Genomic DNA, 23,649 nt, shown 5'->3' with positions numbered 1-23,649 from the left:
GAAGAAAAGAGACAGTGGCTCATACATAGTCCACTGCAGAGAGAACAGCAAACACTAATTTCTGCAGTCTGTCAGGTGGTGATAAGTCATGGAGAAAAATCATGCAGGGTAAAAAGAGGCGAGCGTGGTGAGGGTGGGTGTGGGCAGAGTGGTCAGGGAAGGGCTCCCTGTGAAGTTTGAGCAGGATTGGAAGGAATGAGGGAGAGAGGGAGAGAGGGTTCTGGGCGGAGGGGACAGCAAGTGCAAAGGCCCTGAGGTGGGAACGTGCACAGCATTTGGGAAGCACAGTGAGGAGGCTAGTGTGTTAAGAGCAGAGAGAGCGAGGGGAGGGAGTAGAGGGGGAGGGTGGGTAAGGTAAGGGTGGGGAGGAGATAGCATAGAGCAGGGGTCAGCCAACTTTCTTAAAGGCCAGAGGGTACATGTGTGCAGCCATAGACAAGCATAACCAAAGAGATAAGGCTGTGCTCCGACGTCACTTTGTACATATTAATAAGGTCGCTGAGAGAGGGCTTTGAAGACTTGGTTGAGGATTGAGTGGGTTGGGGAGTCTTTGGGGGTGTTTGAGGTGAGTCAGGACACAGCCTGATCTCAGTGTTCACAGGGCCACTCTACCCTCTGTTGGGAGGAGGCTGTCGGATGTGGGCACAGGGCAGAAGAGGGGAGACCAGTTAGGAGGCAAGAGGAGGGGATGGCTTGACCCAGGGAGGTGAGGATGAGGTGGTGAGCCGGGGCAGATGCTGGGTGTCTTTGGAAGGTGGAACAGACGGGATTAGCTGATGGAGTGCACGTGATGGGAGGGAGCGAGGAGTCAGGATGTCCAGAAGGAGCCGCCCTTCTGGGAGAAGAGCGGGATGGGAGTCTGCGTGAGAACCATCCGAAGCTGAGGTCACCTGGGGTGCGAGCATCAGGGAAGTGGGGGTCCCAGGGATGAGCGCGGAGAACAGGAACCAGCAGAAGAGGCTGGAAAGAGCACGCAGGCAGGGGGGAGGGAGGGATACTGAGAGGTGGCAGCCTGGAGTCAGGGAGGCAGGGGCTCCGAGGAGGCTGTGTGATCACTGCCCTGCCGCCTCTGCTGCCTCAAGAATACTGAGGGCTGGGACTTCCCCAGCGGTCCAGTGGTCAGGACTCTGTGCTTTCACTGCCGAGGGCCCAGGTTCGATCCCTGGTTGGGGAACTAAGATCCTGCAACAAGCCGAAGGCTTGTGCCAGGGGCTTGGCACTGCGGAGGTCACCTGGAGGAAAGGCGCTTTGGGGTGAAGGGAGCCCAATTGCACTGAGATCAGCAGAGATGGAGGTGGGGGAGGAATTGGGATTTGGGGGTGATGAGAAGGGGAGAAATGGCCTGAGTCCTTCTTGGAGGCTCAAGAGAGGAGTGGGGTTTTTTTTGGTGTTTCGCTTTTTTTTTTTTAATTTATTTATTATTTATTTTTGGTTGCATTGGGTCTTCGTTGCTGTGCTTTCTCTAGTTGCGGCGAGCGGGGGTTACTGTTCGCCGTGGTGCGCGGTCTTCTCATTGTGGTGGCCTCTCTTGTTGCGGAGCACGGGCTCTAGGTGCGTGGGCTTCAGTAGTCGTGGCACACGGGCTCAGTAGTTGTGGCTCATGGGCTCCAGAGCACAGGCTCAGTAGTTGTGGCGCACGGGCTTAGTTGCTCCATGGCATGTGGGATCTTCCTGGACCAGGGCTCCAACCTGTGTCCCGGGCATTGGCAGGCGGGTTCCCAACCACAGCGCCACCAGGGAAGCCCTTGCTTTTTGTTTTTAAAGATGGAAAAAAATAACCACTTGTTGAAGTGCTGATGGGAATGAATCCGTCAGGCAAGGGGAAGTGTTGACGATGGGGGAAGTGACTTTGGGAGCAGGGACAGGGCACGGACACATCATAGCCTGTGTCCCGCCCCCCAGCTCTGTGCCCCAGTGGGCGTGGGGGGCTGAGTCAGCTGTGGAGGTCGAGGGTGCTTTTCCTGATTCACAGAATGGGACCTCGGAGGCCAGTGGTGGCCCTGGGTGCTGGCCTTGGGCAGGGGAGTCGGGATGGCCCCCAGAGCACAGAGGAGGGTCAGGCTGGGGGTGGGACCACACAGGATGGGGGAGGGGGCGGGAGAGGCTATGGGCATGAAGCTGGTGAGCGGGGACACTTGTGGCTATTCTTTTCTGATGGCCCTCTTTGGTGGGTGAAACAGGAACAAGGTCTGCTGCAGGGGGTGAGAGGAGAAGAGGCGACAGAGGCTTGAGGACAGCAGAGAAAGTGTGAAATAGCTTCTAAGAGGGTGGGGAGGAGGGGACTAGAGTCTGATTCTCCAGCAGCCTTGGGGGCCCGCTTGAGATTGAAGGTGGTAATTTCGGAGCGAGGCCACCAGTGCAGTTGTAGGGTTTCCTTTAGTCACTTTAACCTATGTTGTGATTTTGCTGCTTGAGTGGCAGAGAGAGGGAGCCGGGGGTGTGCAAAGGGGATGGTTATTACGCCGGATGGTTAAACTGCAGGAGGCGGGAGAGAGACCTCATGGTGGGTTGGAGGATGAAGGGTGGTAGGGGCAGAGGGTCGGGTCTCATGGAAGGAAGGATGGGGCACCAGAGGGAGGGAGCTGGAAAGATGGGTGTGGGCTCTGAAACTGAAATTATGGGGTGGTGCAGTTTTTGAGGATGACAAAGTCTGGGGGGACCCTGGGAGCAGGTGACTGAGGTTGGGTGAAGGACAGGATGGTGGGAGGTTAGAAGGTCAAGGACTCGCAGACCAGGAGTTGGAGGGATTGTCCACGTGCAGGGTGAAACCACCCAGAAGTTAGGTGTGTGCTGCAGAAAGTGACAGTGAGCTGGGAGCTGAAATCGTCAAGGAATAAATGACGAGGACTTCCTTCCTGGCCTGCCTGGAACTTAGAACCAGAGCATTTTAGAGAGGAGAGAGGGAGAATGGTCGGGAGGGGGCGACAGGAAGCAAAGAGGGCCCCCTCTCCTGCCTAGAGGTCTGAGAGAAAGAGCCCTCACCTGACAGGGCTGCTTGGGAAGCAGGGTCCACAAGGATCTGTCATCAGTGTTAGGAGTGGGTGCCGGAAGACACGAGAAAATTACAAGGGAAAGGGGTGGTACAGGGGTTGGGGAGAGGAGACCCCAAGGGGCCCTGAACAGGACAGCTGGGGCTGGACCTCAGGGCAACCAGGGATGCTGGTGAAGCGCGGGAGTGGGGACCAGGGCTGGGCGTGGCTGGGTAGGAGGCGGGCACCCTATCCTCCCCCCTCAGAGTCCCTCTAATCAAACAGGACCGGCTGTGGTGTGGACCAAGGTCACTGCCACCCTGGCTTTGCCCTGGAGTCCATGGAGCTGAGACCTGACACCAGCCACAAGGAGAATGTGCCCCCCAGGCTGGCCACCCCCCTGAAGCCAGGCAAGAGGCTCAGGGGGTCTGGGTCAGAGGTGGCAGGAGCGAGGTCCCCTCGGGTAGCAGCCCAGCGCCCCTTTCCCAGACAGGCCAGCCCAGGGCCTTGCTAATTCTAGAGATTAGCTGTTCAGGGCCAGCTGGGCCGGGACAGTCTTCCAGCCTGGGACGCGAGGGAGGGTCAGGAAGTCAGGACATGAGGTGAGGAGGGGGTCTCAAGAGTGGGCCTGTCTGGGGCCCCTGGCAGAGAAGGGGCCCTCACAGGTCGGTCTTATGGCAGCGCTGGTGGGCTGGGAACCTCCCTGCTCAGGTTCCTGGGGCTTCCAGAAGGCCACAGAGCTGGTGCAGCCAAGAGCGGGAGCAGCCCGAGAACAGATTCAGATTCCTATTTACTTGCCAGTTTCTCTGTGTTCTAGCTGTGTGACCGTGGGGCAAGGTGCTTAACTTCTCTGACCTTTAGTTCCTATCTACAAACTTTCATGGCCCACTCTACCTGCCAGGACCTCCCAGGGCATCTCACCTGCCCCCAAGAGGCCTTGTCTCCCAGCTTCAGAATCGCCTGGGGGCTGGGGAGACCGGCAGGGAGGGAGCGCCACCCCCTCAGGGCCAGAGCAGCCCACGTTTAGCTGTTTGATATGTTGAGTCTTGCTTTCACCCCAGCTGCGGACGCCCCAGCACCTCTTTGCTCAAGCTGGACACCAGGGAGCCGTCAGTGACACTTCTCTTTCCTTCACCCTCTTCTAGGCCTTCTCAGCAGACCTGATCTGTCTCCTTCTCTCCACCCTCCTGCCGCCCCCATCCCAGCCCCATCATCTCTCGTCTGGGACCCCTCAGCAGCCTCCCAACTATCTCCCTGCTTCCCTCTGCCCTCCTCCCTGCCCCTGCCCTGTCCCTGCTCTGAGTCCCTGCACTGTCACCAGGTCGCTGCTCTGGCTCAAGACCCCCGGGTGCATCCATTGGTCCACCTGGGATGACAGAGCTGACGCAGACCTCTGGAGCCTGGGCTCCCTCCCACGTGGCGCCCTGTCCCTCCCCAGCACTGACCACCCAGTTCTCCCCCAGGGCATAACTGTCTGTCCTCTTTTTAGAGCAATGGAGACTCCGGAAGAGCCTGGCCAGTAGACATGGCCGGTGGGTGCCCGTGGGCCAGGCCGAGAGCAGGGGGGCTGCCACCACACCATCCCCGGGGGCAGCGCTGTGCCAGGAGCCCTGCCGAGTCCAGAGCAACCTGACCAGCCCCAGCCTGGGCCTCGCCCTGAGGGACACGACTGGCCAGCTGACCAACTCAAGCTTCCGGCAGCAGAGCAACTTGCAGCCCCTGGCCGGGAGGCCCCAAGGGAGAGCCCAGGCGTTTGCCATCCAGCAGAGCAACCTGAGCGTCAGGGAGACCAGCGTGGCTGAGTGGGGACGTCGTCACCCCTGGTCGGGGGCTCAGGAAAGCTTCTGGCCGCACAGGATGCCCAGCGGAAGCCCCCTACCCCGAGGGCCACTGGCTTCCCCAGCCTCCCGCCCAAGGTGGTCCCGGCTGCTGTGCACCAATACCCCCTGCCCAGACACTGGGCCCGCTGCAGGCCTGGGCTCGCTCGAAGGGCACACACGGCCGGACCCCAGATCCCAGGGTGGCCTGGGGGGCTGGACCTCCAGGCTCGTGGGGGAACCCCTCACCCTGGAGGATCTGGCTGTCCCTGCCCAGAGCCGGGCTCGGGCTCCGTCCCAAGCTGCCCTTCACCAGCTGCTGGCCTCCGTGCAACGCCTGGAGTGTGAGGCAGTCCGTCTCAGGTGCCAGGCATCCCGGGAACCCCCAGGCCCTGTGCAGCAGGAGCCCTGGACCAGAGCTGGCCAGATACTCCCTGCTCACCCCCAGCCCAGCCAGCCTGTTCTTTCTTCCTGGGATGAGAGGAGGAAACATTCCCAAGGTTTCAGGGAAACTGCAGGTTTCCCAGAAGCACCGGAGGTCCAGGATGGTCTCTCAGACTCTCAGGCAAGCAGCAAGCCTGCATCACTGGAGACTACTTTGGAGATGCTGCCCGGGTTGCCCTTGACCCTGAGCAGGGGGTCCTTCCTGCCCACCCTGTAAGGCGAGGAGAGACGTGCTCCCCAGGGACTACATACGGCAGGGGACAGAGGGAGGACCCCCTGCTCCCTCAAGGGGCGGGCAGCAGGGAGGCCAGACTCTGCTCTTCAGCCTCGTCCAGTTCAGCCCGCGGCATCCTCGCTGGGCGGGAAGGAGGGGACAGGACCCCACGGGAGCAGGTCGGCAGGGAAGAAGAGAGGCCGGCTTCCCGTCCGCCAGACACGGCCCCCGCGAGGACTGCCCTGCGGGTAGAGGCCAGAGGGGTCTGGGAGTGGGAACTGGGGGACTCCGGGTTGGGGGAGGAGGGCTGCCTCCCAGGAATTCTTGCTCCAAGCTGGCTGTCACTCCTCTGTCACCCTCCCTCAGAAAGGGAGGCCGTGGGCAGGCAGGCTTAGCAGGGGGTGTCCAGTCCCGCTTGCTTCTTGGCCTGAGTGCTGTGTCATGTCCCTTTGTTTTCCAAGAACGAAGCCGGAAACACTGTGAGCCTGGAGTCTGAGATAGGCCGGTGAGGTCATGGGCTGCGGGGTGGGAGCCGGGGCCATGGTCCTGGGACGCCTCCTCTCGCATTTGCCTGCAGACTCGGGCCTGACGGAGATCAGGCCCAGATGGCAGATCCTTGCAGAATTTCAGGGGGAGGGAACCTCCCGGGCCCCAAGGATGGGAACACGGGAATGCTGCCCCCAGGGAATCCTAAACCTGTGAGTCTGTCCTGCGTTCATTCTCCTGCCCCCAGGAGCTCTCTTGTCTGGGATTTCCAAGGCTAGCCCCCCATAGAGGGAAGTTCTCGCGGGGTCCAGCCAGCTCTCCTGCCGCAGCGTGGAGCCTCCCTGCTGGAAAGGCGACGTGGGTGCTGCTGAGCCCCCCGCTCTCCCCGGGACTGGGGACCAGGCCCATCCCCTGGTCAGCCTGGTCTGTCCCCAGCCGGCAGTGGCCGTCCAGATGTTTCAGAGCGTGGCGGCACTGGGTGCAGAGGCGGCGGGCAGTGGCAGCGGCCATGGCGCTGGGCCACCAGCAGCTGTTGCGCGGGGGCCCACGGGCGCCGTGGTGGACACTGTGGCTCCAGGAGGCCCAGCTGGAGGCGGCGTGGGGACGACACACGCAGGCCCTGCTGGCGCGGACCTTCCAAAAGGTTAGGGGCCTCCAGGCTGGACCATGGGGAGGTGATGAAGTGCCCGTGTGTCTGGGGAGGAGGCTCTCCTGGGGCGCAGGTTGTTCCTCCTGAGTGATTGGCAGTAGGGGGGGAGGCGGTGTCAGCCCAGACGTGACCGAGCTCTGCCTGAATTCAAATCCTGTCTCCGCCACTTTCCTTTTCCCCACATTTTCTCACTGTGTGAGCTTGGGCAAGTTACTTAACCTCTCTGTGCCTTAGTTTCTTTAGCTTTAAAATGGGATCATAATAGTACATACCTCTCAGGGTTGTTGTGAGGTTAAATTAACAAATATAAGGAACTCAGAACCCTGCCTAGCACATAGCAAGCACTCTACTGTTTCAGTGGTTGCTATTTTTTGTTGTTTGTTTTGCTTTTTGTTTCTGTTTGGCTGCACCGTGTGTCATGCGGGAACCTAGTTGCGCAACCAGGGATCGAACCCATGCCCCCTGCAGTGGAAGCGCAGAGTCTTAACCACTGGACTGCCAGGGAAGTCCCAGTTGTTATTTTTTACTAGCGGTTTGCCAGCCAGGACTAAGAGGGAACATCTATGTTCTTCCCTCCTTGGGAAAAGTGCTTTAGGAGGGCCCAGCTCCAGGTTTTGTCTCCCAAGGAAAACCCTGCCTCTTGGGCTCTATCTCTCCATTCATTCATTCATTCATTCATTCCCAAAGAAGCAGGGGAGTCTAATGGTTAAAACCACAACGTCTGACTCGTGTCCCCGCCCTTCCTGGTGCCCCCCCCCCCACTGCTCAGGGTACATTTGAGGCTACAGCCAACGTTCCTCTTCCCCTTCTCTCTTGTCCCAGTGGAGAATCTTGATTCAGCAGCAGAAACAAGGGCAGCTTCACATCCAGGCTGAGCCAGGACCCCCATCCTCCAGCGGAGGCCAGGACCGAGGCCCCTCAGGAAGGAAGCCGGTGGTGGACACTGCCTGGAGAAGCAGGTAGTCTGGGACACCCCAGCTCGGTCAGTGTGACCTGGGCAGTGCTGGTGGCCTTCCCTCCTTCCTTGTCCCCCGTTTCCCCTCCCCCACAAGAGAATGAGGATAAAACCAGCAAATGTGGACCAAGATTTGTGCAAAACGATGTCCATCATGGCATTATTTATACTTCGTGAAAACTTCGAAACAGCCTAAATACCCAACAGCGAGAGAGAAAATTGTAGTTTAACCATGTGATAAACATTTGGCAACAGTTCAATATGATGCTTATCGAGATTTTTTAAATTCCTCCCCATTTTTTTTCTTTATTTTTTGTTTCGGTAGCTTTACTGGTGTTCTTTCTAATCATAACAGTAATGCATGTTTGATTTGCAAAAACATTCGAGATAGATGGAAGTATTTCAATTAATTTGAAAGTTTCACCTCCCTCCTTACGTATATTATTCCCCTTCCTGGAAGTAGGTTTATGGATATTTGCATAGAATTTTTAATGAGAAGAAAAAGGGTTATGGCAATGTTCAATGAAAAAAAAAAGAGGATAAAAAAATAGTACCTAAAATATTTTTTTCTATGAACGTAAGACGGTGCATAGAAAAAAAAACCAGAAGCAAAAATACTAAAATGTTGCATAACAATGTGAATTACTTAATACCACTGAACTGCTCACTTAAAAATGGTTAAGATGGGGACTTCCCTGGTGGCGCAGTGGCTGGGAGTCTGCCTGCCAATGCAGGGGACACGGGTTCAAGCCCTGGTCCGAGAGGATCCCACATGCTGCGGAGCAACTAAGCCCGTGTGCCACAACTACTGAGCCCGAATGCCACAACTGCTGAAGCCTGCGTGCCTAGAGCCGGCGCCCCACAGCAAGAGAAGCCACCACAACGAGAAGCCCGCGCACCTCAGTGAAGAGTAGCCCCTGCTCACCGCAACTAGAGAAAGCCCGTGCGCAGCAATGAAGACCCAACGCAGCCCAAAATAAATAAATTAATAAATTAATAAATTTTAAAATGGGTTAGAATGGGCATCATCAGAAAATCTACAAACAACAAATGCTGGAGAGGGTGTGGAGAAAACGGAACCCTCTTGCACTGTTGGTGGGAATGTAAATTGATACAGCCACTATGGAGAACAGTATGGAGAGTCCTTAAAAAACTAAAAATACAACTACCATATGACCCAGCAATCCCACTACTGGGCATATACCCGGAGAAAACCGTAATTCAAAAAGAGTCATGTACCACAATGTTCATTGCAGCACTATTTACAATAGCCAGGACATGGAAGCAACCTAAATGTCCATCAACAGATGAATGGATAAAGAAGATGTGGCACCTATATACAATGGAGTATTACTCAGCCACAAAAAGGAACAAAATTGAGTTATTCGTAGTGAGGTGGATGGATTTAGAGTCTGTCATGCAGAGTGAAGTAAGTCAGAAAGAGAAAAACAAATACCGTATGCTAACGCATATATATGGAATCTAGAAAAAATGGTACTGATGGACCTAGTGGCAGGGCAGAAATAAGACATAGATGTAGAGAACGGACTTGACACAGTGGGGGAAGGGGAGGCTGAGATGTAGTGAGAGAGTGGCATTGACATATATACGCTACCAAGTGTAAAATAGATAGCTAGTGGGAAGCTGCTGCATAGCATAGGGAGAGCAGCTTGATGCTTTGTGATGACCTGGAGGGGTGGGAGGAAGGCTCAAGAGGGAGGGGATATGGGGATATATGTATACATATAACTGATTCACTTTGTTGTACAACAGAAACTAACACAACATTGTAAAGCAATTATACCCCAATAAAGATGTATAAAAAAATTCAAAAAGTAAAAAAAGAAAGTCACGATAATCACATCAGTATTCCTTAAAAAAAATGGTTAAACGGTAAATTTTATATTATGTGTATTTTACCACTATTAAAAATACAAGTAAATAAATGTCATCCCCAATCCCCCCCCCAAAAAAATGCTAAAATAATGGTCATCTCTGGAGTGGTGAGATTAAAGGTGGTTATTTTCTTTTCCTCAATTTTCCATTCCAGTGATGTATTGTTTTTGTTCCTATTTTTAAATGAAACAAATGTGTTTAAAATAATTATTTAAGTAATATTTATTTTAATGCATGTGTGTTGTAAAAAACCCTAATAGTATTGACGAGAATTCAGCAAAAGCAGAACCCTCCCCCCAAATCACTTACATAATCAGGAGTAGAACGTACTGTCTGGAACAGAACAGGGGGTGGCTCAGCGCGCCTTTGCTCCTGCAGGCAGACGGCACTGCAGGACTGGGGTGGATGGGTTGGGACCAGGTGCCCTCCCTCTGCCTGGGCATCAGTTTCTCTCTGGGCACTTTTACTCTCAGTCCAAGTAGTCGGAGGGAGGAGGCGGGAGCCCAGCCGATTCCGTTGTGTTCTGGGCTGAGGCCAGATGGAGGAGACAGGGGAGTCCAGATCCTGCAGGCTCTGCAACAGCTGGCTGGTAAGACGTGGGGCGCTGGGAAACGGGGGAGACGGAGCCAAGCAGGGCAGGGGGTCCTCAGTGAGTGAATGAGTGTTTATCGAGTATCTACTCTGGCAACTTCCCAGACAAGATCTCATTTGATTCTCTCGTGGTGACCTCAGCAAGGCATTGTGCCCATTTTACTGATGGGGAACTGAGGCACAGAGACATGAAGTGACCAGCTCAAAGACACACAGTATGAGATGCGCACATCCTGCATTTGTGTGCCATGGACGCTGGTACAGGCCGGACAGAAGCTTGAGTGTTAGAATTGGCAAGTCCTTAGACATGACTCACTCGTGGGGAAACTGAGGCCCAGAGACGGAGAGGGACTGGCCGGAGGCCACACAGCCTGGGGTCCCAGGAGTCAGTGGTCCCTCCTGGCCCTGATGCTCCCCTCCGTTCACTCTCTCTTCCCCCTCTCTTCCCTCCCTGTAGCCTTCCTCCTGTGGTGCCATCAGAAGGAATGGGCCAGGCAGGAGAAGGGGGTCCAGGGAGAGGCCTCCGGGGCCATGCTGAGGACGCAGAGGATGGAGAGGCCCCCCCAGGCCTGGTGCTCTCCTGCTGCAGATGCAGCCTGGGTGTCCCCACTGGACAGCCAGTGCCAGAGGGCCTGGCTCTGCAGGTAGGTGGAAGTGGGAATGGGGACCGCCTCCCCTGAGGCAGAGGGTGGGATGCAGCTGGGAGGTGCCCTTTAAGTCAATTCTTGACTCCTAGTGTTGAAATGATGAAAATAAGAAATGAATACATGTGCCATTTACTGAGATGCTAAGACCTGCCAGACACCACCCAGGGGCTGGGATTTAGTCATAAGCAAAGCTTAATGCCCGCTGTCACTGGCCCTCATGGAACCCATGGCCCAGTGCGGGGACAGGCAGGAAATTAACAATCACAAAGGGTGTATGTGTGTGTGAATACCACCAAAGTTAAGTGTTGTGAAGGGAAGAAACACAGATCTACATGAAGTTGTTTTTTTCCTTGTTAACTACTTTATTATGGGACATTTTTATCTTACATAAAAGTAGGGAATATAGGATAATCAACCTCAGTGTACCCATCATCCAGTTTCACGAAAATCACCTCCTGAGAAAATTTGTTTAATCTGTACCCTGGCTACTTCCCCCACTACATAATTTTGAGGCAAATCCCATGCATCCTACCATTTCATCTGTAAATATTTCTGTAGCATCTCTAAAACATAAAGTGTCTTTTAAACAACAGAACCACCATGCCAGGATCACACCTAAAAAATGAATAATTCCTTAATACCAACAAATATCTTGTCAGCATTCAAATTTCCAATTGTTTTACAAGCAAATATGTTGTTATAGTTTTTGTTGGGTTTTTTTGGTATTTATTTATTTATTTATTTATTTTGGCTGCGCTGGGTCTTAGTTGTGGCACGCAGGATCTTTGTTGTGGCATGCAGACTCTTAGTTGTGGCATGCACGCGGGATCTAGTTCCCCAATCAGGGATCAAACCCAGGCCCCTGCACTGGGAACACGGAGTATTACCCACTGGACCACCAGGGAAGTCCCTGTTGTTATATTTTGTTTGTATTGGGATCTAAATAAGGCCCACATGCTGTCATTGGTTGAGGAGTCCATAAGCTCTTTTTAATCTAGGGACTCCCCTCTGTTGTTTTTGTTTGTTTGTTTGTTTCCTTGCAAGTTATCTGTTGAAGAAACCAGGCTGCTTCTCAGGTAGAGTTTCCTACTGTCTGCATTTTGCTGATTGCATCCCCCGATAGAGTTTTCTTTTTCTTTTTCTTTTTTCTTTTTTATAAATTTATTTTTTTATTTATTGTCTGCGTTGGGTCTTTGTTGCTGCGCGCAGGCTTTCCCTAGTTGCAGCGAGCAGGGGCTACTCTTTGTTGCGGTGCATGGGCTTCTCATTGCAGTGGCTTCTCCTTGTTGCGGAGTGCAGGCTCTAGGTGCGCGGGCTTCAGTAGCTGTGGCACGAGGGCTAAGTAGTTGCAGCTCGCAGGCTTAGTTGCTCCACGGCATGTGGGATCTTCCCGGACCAGGGATCGAACCCGTGTTCCCTGCATTGGCAGGCGGATTCTTAACTACTGCAGCACCAGGGAAGTCCCCGATAGAGTTTTCTATGAGAACTTTTGACAAAGGGAGCTGACCTCGACCAGGGTTCAGCAGAGATGGGAAGGGTGCCTGGCTGACTGGTGGAGGCACAGCAGACAAGAGTGCCAGGCAGAGGGAACGGAACAGCATGTGCAAAGACCTCTGACAGGGAGAGGAACATGGAAAATTCAAAGAATGGCAGTCCAGTCGGAACCCTGTTAGTATGGGGTTGGGGGCTGGGGTGGTTTGAGATGAAGTTGGAAAGGTGTGTAATGGTGGGTGGGGGACAGACCATGCAGAGGGTGCCTTGTTGGCAGTGGGGAGGAGTCGAAATTTTATCATCAGAGCAAGGGGACTGCTGCTGGAGGATTTTAGCAAGAGAGTAAGGTAATTTGATTTGAGATTTGAAAAATATCACTCTGGTTACTGTGTAGGCACTGACTGGAGGGGTGGGGGCAACAGTGGATGCAGGAGGGCAGGTAGGAGGCTGCTGAGGCCATCCGGGCACCCAGAAGTGACGGTGTGGCCTGAGCAGATGGCATGCCGCACCATCCTTACAGCAGCCCCATTTTACAGACAAGAAAGCTGAGGCTCAGAGAGGTGAGTGGCTTGCCCAAGGCCTCAGTGGTGTGTCTGGCACATGGCAGGAGGCTGCAGCTGCAGTCATTACGATGAGCACCAACACTTTCTCTTGGCTCTCCAGGTGCTTTGGGGCCTGGCAGCGGTTCGTGCAAAGAGGGACCCGGTACCGGGACCACATGGCCAACCGCCGGGCAGGGACCCTGAGGATGTGCCTGCAGCAGTGGGTGCAGATGAAGCAGCTCCAGGCCTCAGATGGGGCGCAGGTGACCCAGCTGTCCCTTTGTTGGCGGAAGGCAGGTGAGCGCGTGGCGGGCCGAGGGGCTCCCTCTCCCTCCCACCCCAGCAAACAGCATCACTTAAGCTCCTTCTGCAGTCGCCCAGTTGATTCATGGATTCTCGTGGTGGGAGGTGATGGGATCGGGAGCTTTCTCGGGGATGCAGCCTGGCAGGGCTGGGAGGGTCCAGAGGGGTCTCTGGAGCAGCAGGCTTTGGTGGGCCCCATCCTGACCTCCATCGTGAGCTCCTCTAGGCGAGAGACCTGTTCAATCTTCCACCTGCAAGAGATGCAGCCCCTGCTTCTGGGAAGCTCCTGGTCTTAGGGGGATGCACAACCCCTGCCCCCGACCAACCAAAACCTGACAGAGGAAGATGGGGTCTTCCAGGTGTCCCGGTGGGGAGGGTTTGGGGGTGGTGGGAGGGGGCAGTAGCCACGAGGGGAGAGGTCCTAAGGGGCCTGAGGCAGCGACCACCAATGGCTTTGAGCAGAGGGAGGTCACTGATTCATCTCTTGTCTGCTTCTCAGGGAACATGGCCCTCCTCAGCTCGGCCCCTGAGGGGGCCACAGCAGACGGCCTGGGGGTGGTGGCCCAGGCGCTGCCCCAGGAGCAAGGCCGGGGCTCCCTGCAGGAAGCCGGCCGGAGGCTGGCCCTCCACCGGGCGCTGCTGCTCTGGAGGACGCGGCTCTCCCAGCGCCAGCGGGCGGAGTAGGTGTCCATGAGTTTGTGACCTGGGGTTGGGTCTGGAGGGCATGGGGTGGGAATGTGAGCAGTCCTCGGCACCGGATGGAGTGTCCCATAGGGAATGGGCCACATCCTGCTCCTCTCTGTGGCCCCAGCACGGGGCCTGGCACCCTGTGGTGCCCAGCAGGCATGGGGCCGGGGGAGGTAGCCTAGGGACACTGAGACAGTGATTGAGCAGAGAGCTGTGGGGGACAGGGAGTGGTCAGGGGCACAGACACGGAGTCCTGCCAAGGTGGCTGGAACCTGACGGGGAGGCTGGTTTAATGCTCGTCTCCCTCCCCAGAATCTGGACCCACCTCTCACCCATCTCCTGGCTAAGTGGGAGCCCCCTGGTGGCGGGAACCGTGTCTGTCTCCTCACCACCGTCTCCCAGCATCTTGCAGATGCCCAGGCTGCCAAAGGCACAGAACAAATACCGTAAATGAATCAGTGAAGGAGCCACTTTTTCCCCTGCCCCCACGTGCCTTATTACACAGCTGGAGAAACTGAGGCTCAGAGGGGTCAAGCAGCTTGCTCAAAATCACACTGAATCAGGAGCAAGAAGGTGCCTATAGTGAAACCTTCTTGTGATGCTTTTTATACAAGATGCGATGCTGGGATTCAGAGCCCAGGCTGATGGTTATGGGTGAGAGGGCCGGTGGAGGTCAGGAGGGACCAGCTTCACTGACGGAATGTCAGCAGGAATGTAAGCCAGCAGCTGCAGGGTTAAGAATTCTGTCCTTAGAAGCTATACACCTAGCAGAGGAGCTCCCTCGCTGCGATATATTGAAAGTCAGCCCTCGACACAAGGGGTTGTAAAGAAACAAACAGACAAACAAAAACCCCAAAATAACAAACAAAAAAGAACAAAACAAGAAAAAAATAAAAACAAACCATAAAAAGCTATACACCTGGCATCCATCAGCCCCACACCCACCTGGTCCACTTGGACCCTCAGTCTCTTTTAATGCGTCCCTGAAACTCTAGGGAAACTCAGTTCACCATGATCCTTCAGAATGTAGCCCTCCCTCCCCCCAGTCTATCCTCTGGCCTTTGGGAACCGGGTCACAGTTCATATCTCCCTGCAACATTTCTGAGGCTGCCCTGTAGCCTGAGATGAGTGCTTGGATCCCAGATCTGCTGCTGTTTGGAGTTTGGGGAAATGACCTTCCCCCAGGCCTCAGTTTCCCTATCTTTATAACCCAGCGGAGGCAGAAATACTGTTGTGGGCTCTTGAGTCTTGGGTACCTGGGCCTGGGCTCGGCTCCACCCCCCATCAACTGTGTGGCCCCCACGCACCCAGGGAGTGTGGCGAGGATCAACCAGGTGATCAGGGCAAGTAGAGCTGTGGTCTCGGCCTCAGCTGCTCACGGGGGGTCACCCTGGGGGCTTTGGAAAAGTTGGGAAGCCCAAGCCGCACCCAGACCATTACATCAGAATCTCCGGGGCTGGGACCCCAGTGAGCATCGGTATTTCTTAGAGCCCCCGGTGGTCCTAGTGGGCGGCCCGTGTGGGAGGTGGGGTTGCCCAGCTCTGGCCCAGCGTTTGGCTCACGGTGGCACCCTTCCAGCACCCCCAGCCAGGGGTGGGGGGGCCCCGGCACTCACCTGCCCCCTCCGGTAGCTCCTTCTTCAAGGGCGTGCAGCAGCCGGTGCTGTGGCACAGCCTGAGGGGTTGGCCCCTGAGGGCGCGGGATCCAGGCAGTGCCAGGACCACCTTGGCCCCAGCGGTTCTGAGTGGTGTCCTGGGAGGGGAGGCCCTGCCGGGCCGCAGGACACCCCGCAGCTCCCTGGAGAAGGCGAGGGGCAGAGGGTGGGGAGGGGAGGGGAGGGGGAGGGGAGGGGAGGGGGGGACGGGGGAGGTGGGTGGCAGTGCCCGGGGCACCCAGGACTCCACACCTCCTTCCCCAGGCTTCCCAGGCCCCTGCCCTCCTGGAGGCGTTCCGGGTGAGCTTTCTGTGGGCAGCTGGGCAGCGGCAGCAGGCGCGGGCCCAGCAGTCCTGGGGCGTGGCAAGGTGGCACCAGCGCACCCTTCAGAGGCGGTAGGGACCCCTCCCCAGGACGGGTGAGCCATGCTGCCCACCACCCTTGGATTTACTGTCTCCCGTCAATCCTTGCCCCTCCCACCGCACCCCCTTGGGGTCTGCATCCCAGAGGGCTCCCCTCACACCCCAGACTCAGATCCTCTCAGAGCCTCCTGCCTTCCTACCCTGCCCTGCTGAGAGGTGTTGGGTATTCGTTTCTCCCAGAAATTTCACGGCTGTGGTAATCCCAGCTTTGTCCCTCACTGGCTGTGTGATCTTGGGCAAGTTGCTTAACCTCTCTCTGCCTCTATCTCCCCGTTCGTATGGGGGTAATAATAGGACTCACTCCAATGGGAATCAGCGAGGGAGGGGCACGCACATCCCCTAGCACAGTGCCTGGCGTTAGTAAACACTCAGCCCGTAGCGATGTTCCTCACTAGGAGCTGAGCACAGCACTTGGCATTGGGGGTCTGGGGTCCCACTGTATCCCGACCACCTGTCATTGTGACCCTCGGAGCAGCATTTAAGCCCTCCAGCCCCCAGCAACCCACTCTCCCCCATGATGGATGGAAGGAGAAGAGTCACCCCGAGCCCTCCCTGCTTCTGAGGGGAGGGGAGGGGAGGGCCGGGCTGGCCCAGGGTGGCAGTGACCACCTGAGGGTGGACACTCCCCTTCCCAGCATCCTCCTTGGCTGGAGCCACTGGGCAACAGCCCAGGGGGCCAGGAGAGAGCTGGCTGCCCGCCGGGCCTGGAATCAGAGCTGCAGGGCCGCGCTGGGCCTGTGGCGGCAGCGGCTGGTGAAGCAGCAGGAGACGGAACAGTGGGCCCGGGAGTGGGGCAGGGACAGCAGCGACGTTTACTGGGCCACTGGCACTGCTGGCAGAGTGAGTCGGGGACTGGGACGGGGCACCAGGGGTGAGAGGGGGCCAAGGTCCGTCAGGGACACCCAAGATTCTGGTCCTGTAGCACAGAGTCCAGTGATGGGACGCTTTCACAGGCCCCCCCCCCCCGCAAAGACTGGGTGGCAGAGCAGGACCGGGGCGCGTGGACGCTGTAGGCTTGGGTTCACGTTCCCCGCTCTTCCATTCCCTGGCTGTGTGGACTTTAAGCGTGCTACTTAACCTCAGCTTACTCATCCGTAAAATGGGGATAACAGTGGTACCCACCCCTGCTAGAGTGATTGTGGGAATTCTGTGAGACAATCCACACAAAGTGCTTGGCTCAGAACCCAGCTCCTCGTGAGTGCTACCATCATCATCACCATCTTCATCTTCATCCTTGTCATCCTCACCCGGCCTTCAGGAGTCACAGTGTCCTCAGAGCCCAGCACAGAAGGCGGGGATCACTGGGGGCAATTTTAGAGGCTTCTCACTCCACCACTATCATATCAGTGGGCTGGCAGGTGGGGATTTGGTTGTGCTGGAAAGTTCATGTCCTGTCCACTGGGGACAGCTGCTTCCCCAGCCTAATCATTGCCCAGGAATGTTGGCCCAGTGTTGCCAGACCTCTGTTTTTACAGAAAAGCTGGAAATCTGTATTTTTATGTGAATTCTCCTGATTCCTAAACATCGTCAAGAAATTAAAAAAACAAAACAAAACAAAACTCTGAGTTGGTTGGCCTGGTCACCAGTAGGACACCTGTAATGGGAGCATTTTAACCCAGACAGTTAGGTGGCCTCCTTGGTTCCCACTTGGGTAGAGGGCGGAGGCTGGCAGAGCAGGGGCCCGCGGTTCCTTGGGGCCCAGGCTGAGGCTGGAATGAGCGCCTAGGGGCACTTCAGCGTCTCTCTGGCCACAGGACAGCAGCTCTGGCGTGAAAAGTACCAGCGGTGTGTGCGGGCCCGCCTCCAGGGCCTGCGCAGGGCCGTGTTCCGGGGCTGGCAGGAGGCAGCAGCTCGTCAGAGACCCACGGCGGCCGGTCCAGAGCAGCTCCTACTGCAGAGGTGGCCGGGCCTGGGGGTGGGAGAGCGAGGGTCACCCCCACCCCAGGAAAAGCAGGGAGAGAGCCTAGGGATGGGAAGCTGGGTGGCCTCTGCAGCTCTAGGGGCAGGCCAGGCTGGAGGCCTGGGACCCGGGCATCATGGGCGTGAAGGGAGACCCCAGCCTGGAGTCAAAACCACCAAGCTTCCATTATATGAATTGTTTGGGAGATGGGGGATGGCAAGCCCCTAACCCCACCCGATGCCCTGACAAGCCCCAGGTCTCCACCTCCTGGCCAGGTCAGCCCTTTGGTTTCAGAGCTCACAGTTAAGATGGGGAAATCAGGGACTTCCCTGGCGGTCCAGTGGTTAAGACTCTGCGCTTCCACTGCAGGGGGCATGGGTTCGATCCCTGGTCAGGGAACTAAGATCCCGCATGCCTTGAGGCCAAAAAAAAAAAGATGGGGAAATCAACTCAAACAGCCACCACAAAGAGAGAGAAATCTGAAATAGAGATGTTCTAGTGACACACATATACCGTTCATGGGTGCATGTTTAAAAGCAGAGGGGACAGATGACACCTTCTCCCAGGGTTGGTTCTGTACAAACTCACACGCGTTCACAGTGTCCCCACGGGGGCACTGAACCATTCACCGCAGAGTGGCTGATGTTTTCTTGGTCCATCTGGGAGCGGGGACCACATTCTCCTCACTGACCTCCTGCCCCAGAGCGGCCTTGTGAGGGCAAGCAGGGCGTTCATGTTCTCTTGGTGGAGGGGGACCTGAAGCCACGACTGCCGGGTTCCTACACCCTCCCGGGCAGCACCTGCCCCCGGAGCGGGGGTGAGTGCGTGCCAAGGCCCCTAAAAGAAAGCCAGAGCTTTCACGTGTTATACATCCATCCATACGTTCTTAAGGCACAGGGCTGTGTATGCAAAACTGTGAAGAACCAGTGATGGTTTGTGGGGAATTTTCGGGTGTAATTTTGAATTAATGTGACTTTTGACTGGGAAGGCGGCTGGGCCCCTTCTCTGCACCTGTTCTGCAGCCACTTCCAGGCCTGGTGTGGAATAGTGAGAGACACAGGGATGGCCCAGGCCAAGGGTCCAGCCTTCCAGGATGGCCTGAGGAGATGGGCACCAGGGGCCACATTTGCCAGTGAAGCCCCAGAAACTGCAGCCCGGCCTCGGGAGCAGCGCGTGGCCCGGGCCTCCTTCTCCTGCTGGAGAAGCCAAGAACAGGGACACCAGGTGGACATCAAGCTGAGGAGGGCCCGGGCCCAGCAGGCAAGGCAAGTGGCCCCCAGCCAGTGCTCTGAGGCCCACCAGCAGGCAGGAGAGAGAACCCAGGCCCAGGCCCTGTGCTGGATGCTGTGGGCACGTAAGTCCTGCCTGCAGTGGGTCAGCTGAGACCATGCTGCCCCGAAGTTGAGCGCCAGGTGGGTGCCCATGGCCTGAGGGCAGCCCCGCACTGTGCTTCCAGCTTAGGCCTTGAGCTTGTTCGGGGCCAGGGTAGAGGGTATCTGATGGCTGGTGGCAGGTCTCAGGGGGCTAGGGGTGATGAGGAGAGGAGGTCCTGGTCCCTGGGGTCAAATTCCAGCTCTGCACTTTCCAGCTATGCCACCCCTCTTTGGGCAAGTCTAACTTTGAAGGTCCAAGGAAGATTACAGGCCTGCCTTGCAGGGTGGCCCCGGGGATCAGGATAAGAAATAACGTGTGCAAGTTCTCAGCTCAGCTCGGGCCAGACACATACCAGGTCCTGGATGATATAAAGCAGTGCTCGTGGGGGGATGGGAGGGAAGGAGCAGTTGTCAGGACTGCTTTCTCTGTGTCCCCAGTACAGGATGCCTGTCCCTGTCATGTGATAGTCTGCTGCTCTCTGTGCCCATTTGAACGTGATTTCTCCGGAAGAGGGATGGGGGAGGAGGAGCACAGGCACGGGCTTTGCCTGGAGGGCCCCCTCCTGCAGTGCACCGGCGGGGGCGGAGGAGGGCTCCCTACAGCCCGCCCTAGAGTCCCGGCCCTGACGGTCTCGGTGTGGGCTCCTCCCTCCCCGCCGGGGTCCTAGAGGCCTGCGCCCACTCAGCGACCGGGGGCCGTGTCCAGCGAACTGCCATCACCCAGTTCCAGCAGGCTGGGCCCAGGCGCCTCCTGCGAATCCACTGGGCCCACTGGCGGACAGCGCTGCTCAGAGTGTGGCTGGAACCACAGGCCGAGGCCCAGGAGGCCAGCACCGCCCACCCCAGGCCCAGAGCCAGCCTCAGGCACTGGCCTAGGCTGGCCACCAGAGGGCACCTCCTGGTGCTGATGGGCGCTCCGGCCCTGGGGAGGCAGGTGAGGCCCGGCCCAGGTCGGGTGGGAGGTCCAAAAGGACCTCAGGGCCACTGGCCTCAGAGTCAGCTTGATTCAGCCCCGATGGTGAGGGTGGTTGCATGCTTCTCCAGGACCCCAGCGGCCTTGTGGACACCACCCCTATGGGTTCTCAAGAGCCTCCTGGCCGGGCAGACAGCCCATTACAGGTCCATCAGCACTTACTGAGCACCGAGTGCCAGCCCAGTGCTGGTCTGCTACAAAGAAGCACCCTGGGTCGCATCTGTTACGGAGACAGACACCTAAACTCATTATAAGTCATGGTACAGTCTAGGATCAAGAGAGGTAATTGGGGTCAGTAGCAATTTTTTGTCTTTTTTTTTTAATTAGAAAATGAAACATGCTCATTACAGAAAACCCAGAAAATATAAATGAAAAAATATTCATGACTCTCTCTACCCAAAGATAACTGCCAGTCCGTCTCCAGACCAGAAGCATTAGTTCTGATACCAGCAAATGGTGACAAAGAGCTGGGTGGCCTAGCACGAGGGAAGAGGCCACAAGGAAACCCGGGCACAAAGAGTGACACTGCATGGCAGTCTAGGGACATGTCATTGCGGGACACATAGCCCCAGAGTCACTGGCAGGCCACAGAGTGTTCCTCAAGCTGAACTGGCATCATCTAGAATCCTGTTTCAGGATGCCACAAAGTATGTCATAGACTCTAGAAAAGTTCTGAGAAAAAAAGATTAAAGTGGTTTGTTTTAAATGGAATTGAAACGGACTGGCTCTGGTTGTTTGCAGAATCCACATATTTACCTATGTGGGGCTATGGCGACAGCAGATTCTGGGGTCTCAGGGTATTTTATTTCTAGATCTGTGTTTCAAGAGAATTTTATTTTCAGAGTATGTTTATAAACACTTCCATTCCATTCCTGTCAGCAAAGGCAGGCAGGGATCCCGTTTACTGATGGAAAAACTGAGACTTGTAGAAACAAAGTAAATGTCAGGAATGGTAAATGGTAACTAGGGGGTTGAATTCCAGGCCCCCGTTTCTACCGCACGCACACGCGCGCCCAGGCAGCCCTCACCTAACGACGGGGGCGGGTTTTATGCCATCTCATGGTGGCACAGACTCCCTTAGAGAGCCCCTGGTGTCCGTATAGCACAGTCGCTGGGGGCTCAGGCCCTGGAGTCAGACCACTCTGGAGAGGTGAGGCCTCAGACAAGTAATTTGACTTTATGAGGCTGAGTGGGGAGAGTAATGCCCACCTCACAGGGTGTACCTGGCACAGGTAAGCTCTGATTGGTAGCCATTTTTGGCCCACTCACCTTCCTGAGTCTCGAGCCATGTGGGAGTATGGGGAAAGAGGCAGTGGCGTGTACTGATGGCCGTACTACTCTCGGGCCTTTCCTGTCTCCTCTGGGAGCCTCGGGGCTCGTGGGAGAATCCGTCCCACTTGTGTGCACACAAATAGGAGGCCCTGTTACTGGTCGGGAAAGGAATCCTGCCAGGTCACTTGGGCCCCTAGATGTCCAAGCCCATTGGTTCAGGGTTTCCTCTTTGTTCCCTCAGGCCCACAGCTGCAGGCCACAGGCCACAGGGCCTGGCCTGCCCAGCCCAACCAAGCACCACAGCCCCAGTGGACAGAGGAAGCAGAGAGAAACGTCCCGGACTCAGAGTAAGGACACTCTCCCTCGGGGAATGAACAACGTCTGAAGTGCAGGGATGAGACCGTCACCAGCCCTCACGGGCCCGGCAATCAACTTTGAACTCTTGGCGAATCTGTCTTAACGTATTTACTGTTTCCCCCACCCATCTCCTCTTCTGGAATATTTCACAATTTTGAGAAAACAATTACAATTTCTCTGGCCCCACCCTTCGGGGCTGCAGCCCAAACCTTTGCAGGAGGTGTGGGCAGAGGTGGTGGAAGCAGGGACACAGGCTCAACACCGTTTCTTGTTAACTCTCTTCCTAGGGCTCAGCTTCCAGAAGTACCGGGGGGAGAGCTTACTCCCCTGAATTATGTGTTAACCTCTTCCCACGCCCCTTTGCCAGGTGACAGAGAGCCTCCCCTCTGCCCCGCCTCCCAGCTCCAGCTGCAGGGGCCCAGATGCGCCCGCTGGGCCCAGGGCCAGCGCCCTATGGGGCCAGAAGGGGACCGCAGCTCTGAGACCAAAGACCTCAAGGAGGAAGTGCCTGCAGCGCTGGCACCCTGAGGCACTGCTTCACCGGCTCCAGGGTTCCCCGCAGGCCAGGCCCGGGCAGCTGCATGGCAGCGCTGGGTAGATGCTCGGGGGACGGACAAGCTGGTGCCGACACTGGTGAGTGGGGCGGCCCCTCCCCACCCTCACGCTGATCTCCCGTCACGTCCCGTTCCCAGCCCTAACCCCTGGAAACGCAGTCTCTGAAAGGAAGTTCAGGCCTTTGGACCTACCAAGCCTGAAAGCTTGGGAACAGCTGCAGGAATCTGCATTGTTAACACACCTCAGATGACACCTCCTCGTCACATCCCCTTCCTCCCGGTGCCGCAGAGCTGCAGGCAGGGAGAGGCAGCAGAGGGGCTGGGGGCTGCCGGGCCGGGGACAGTGGTGGACCCAGCTTGGGGCCTCTCGCGACTGTCCCCATAGCTCAGGCAGTGGCACCTGAGGCGGGCCTGGCGACTGTGGGCCCTGCGGCTGCAGGTGTCTCAGCGATTACAGCAACAAGACGACGGCTGGGTCCACTCCCAGGTACTGGGGGGGCGGCCCCGCCCCCAGCAGGCCCTTCCTAGCAGTGCCACGCCTGCCCATTCCTGAGCTGCAGCCCTCCCTGCTTGGTGCCCCCAGAACCCCTTCTTTTTCAGGGGAGAGATCAATTCAGTTAGAGAAAACAGCTTGGATTCCAGAGCCCTTCATTCAGCTGGTGACCACGTGCTGAGCACGGTCCTGCCCTGTCACTGGTCTGGGGACAGGGCTTGGCCTGTGGCACAGCTGCTGCTCACACACGCCTGTGCTGAGCGCCCCTCCCTGGTACGCGCTCAGAGCCCAGCTTCCCTGATCACAGGTCCCATCACTTCCGAGCCTGTGCGTTTGGCCTGGGGCAGAGGGAAGGGCCTCCTCTTCCCTCGGGGGCAGAAGGAGCTGGGCCCCGGAGTTCTTCCAACACTGACAGCACGTACCCAGGAGAGAGCCAAAGAGCTTCCTGCTGCCTGATTCCAGGCCTCTGAAACATGGCACCAGCGCCTGGCAGCCAGGGGCCTGAGGAGCAGAGCCAGCAGCAGTGGGAGGCCGGGAAGCAGGCGGGAAGCTGCCGGAGCCCCTGTGCTTGGTGGACTTGGGGTGAAGCAGGGGCCCAGCAGCAGCTGTGACTCGTTCCCCTGGAAAGGAAAACGGATCGGAGCCCCACCCACCTGAGGAGTACAGGCTCAGGCACAAGGCGCTCAGGCCAAGAGCTCTGAAGGACAATGAAACGCCCTCCTTAGCCCCAGCTGCTTCTCTCAGTCTCTCCTAAAGGCTGCCCCCTGCCCCACCCAGCCAGCCCCCCTGACCTGCTTCCTCTGCCGCCAGGCTGCCCTGTGGACGACCGGCCCCCTCTCCTTGCCCTGAGCAGTGAAGACCCGCAAGCAGGGACTGGCACAGGGTCCAGCCTACGTGCACGTGTCAGTCACAGCCCCTGGGTAGTGCGGCTTGAGGGCTGAGGCCTGGGCAGCACTGCCA

At 56.8% G+C, this 23,649-nt stretch overlaps 1 protein-coding gene across 1 annotated transcript; it reads left to right on the top strand.

Annotated features, from left to right (window-relative positions):
• Positions 1–2,466: 2,466 nt before the first annotated feature.
• Positions 2,467–23,604, top strand: LOC309658946 (uncharacterized protein C1orf167; the record flags this gene model as incomplete). The annotated part of the gene is given in 19 exon segments (XM_082458217.1): positions 2,467–2,525; positions 3,255–3,379; positions 4,441–5,443; positions 6,022–6,142; positions 6,415–6,573; positions 10,310–10,665; positions 12,823–13,294; positions 13,344–13,684; positions 15,323–15,438; positions 15,572–15,740; positions 15,948–15,963; positions 16,176–16,835; positions 17,494–17,666; positions 18,690–19,021; positions 19,709–19,974; positions 21,527–21,632; positions 22,010–22,167; positions 22,171–22,207; positions 22,210–23,604. Coding segments are annotated over 19 exon segments (4,770 nt in total). The 3' UTR covers positions 22,311–23,604.
• Between the last annotated feature and the right edge of the window lie 45 nt (positions 23,605–23,649).

Source organism: Balaenoptera physalus (assembly GCF_965194825.1).
Source record: "Balaenoptera physalus genome assembly, chromosome: 1".
NCBI lineage: Eukaryota > Metazoa > Chordata > Mammalia > Artiodactyla > Balaenopteridae > Balaenoptera > Balaenoptera physalus.
This window is presented reverse-complemented; position numbering and strand designations above follow the sequence as displayed.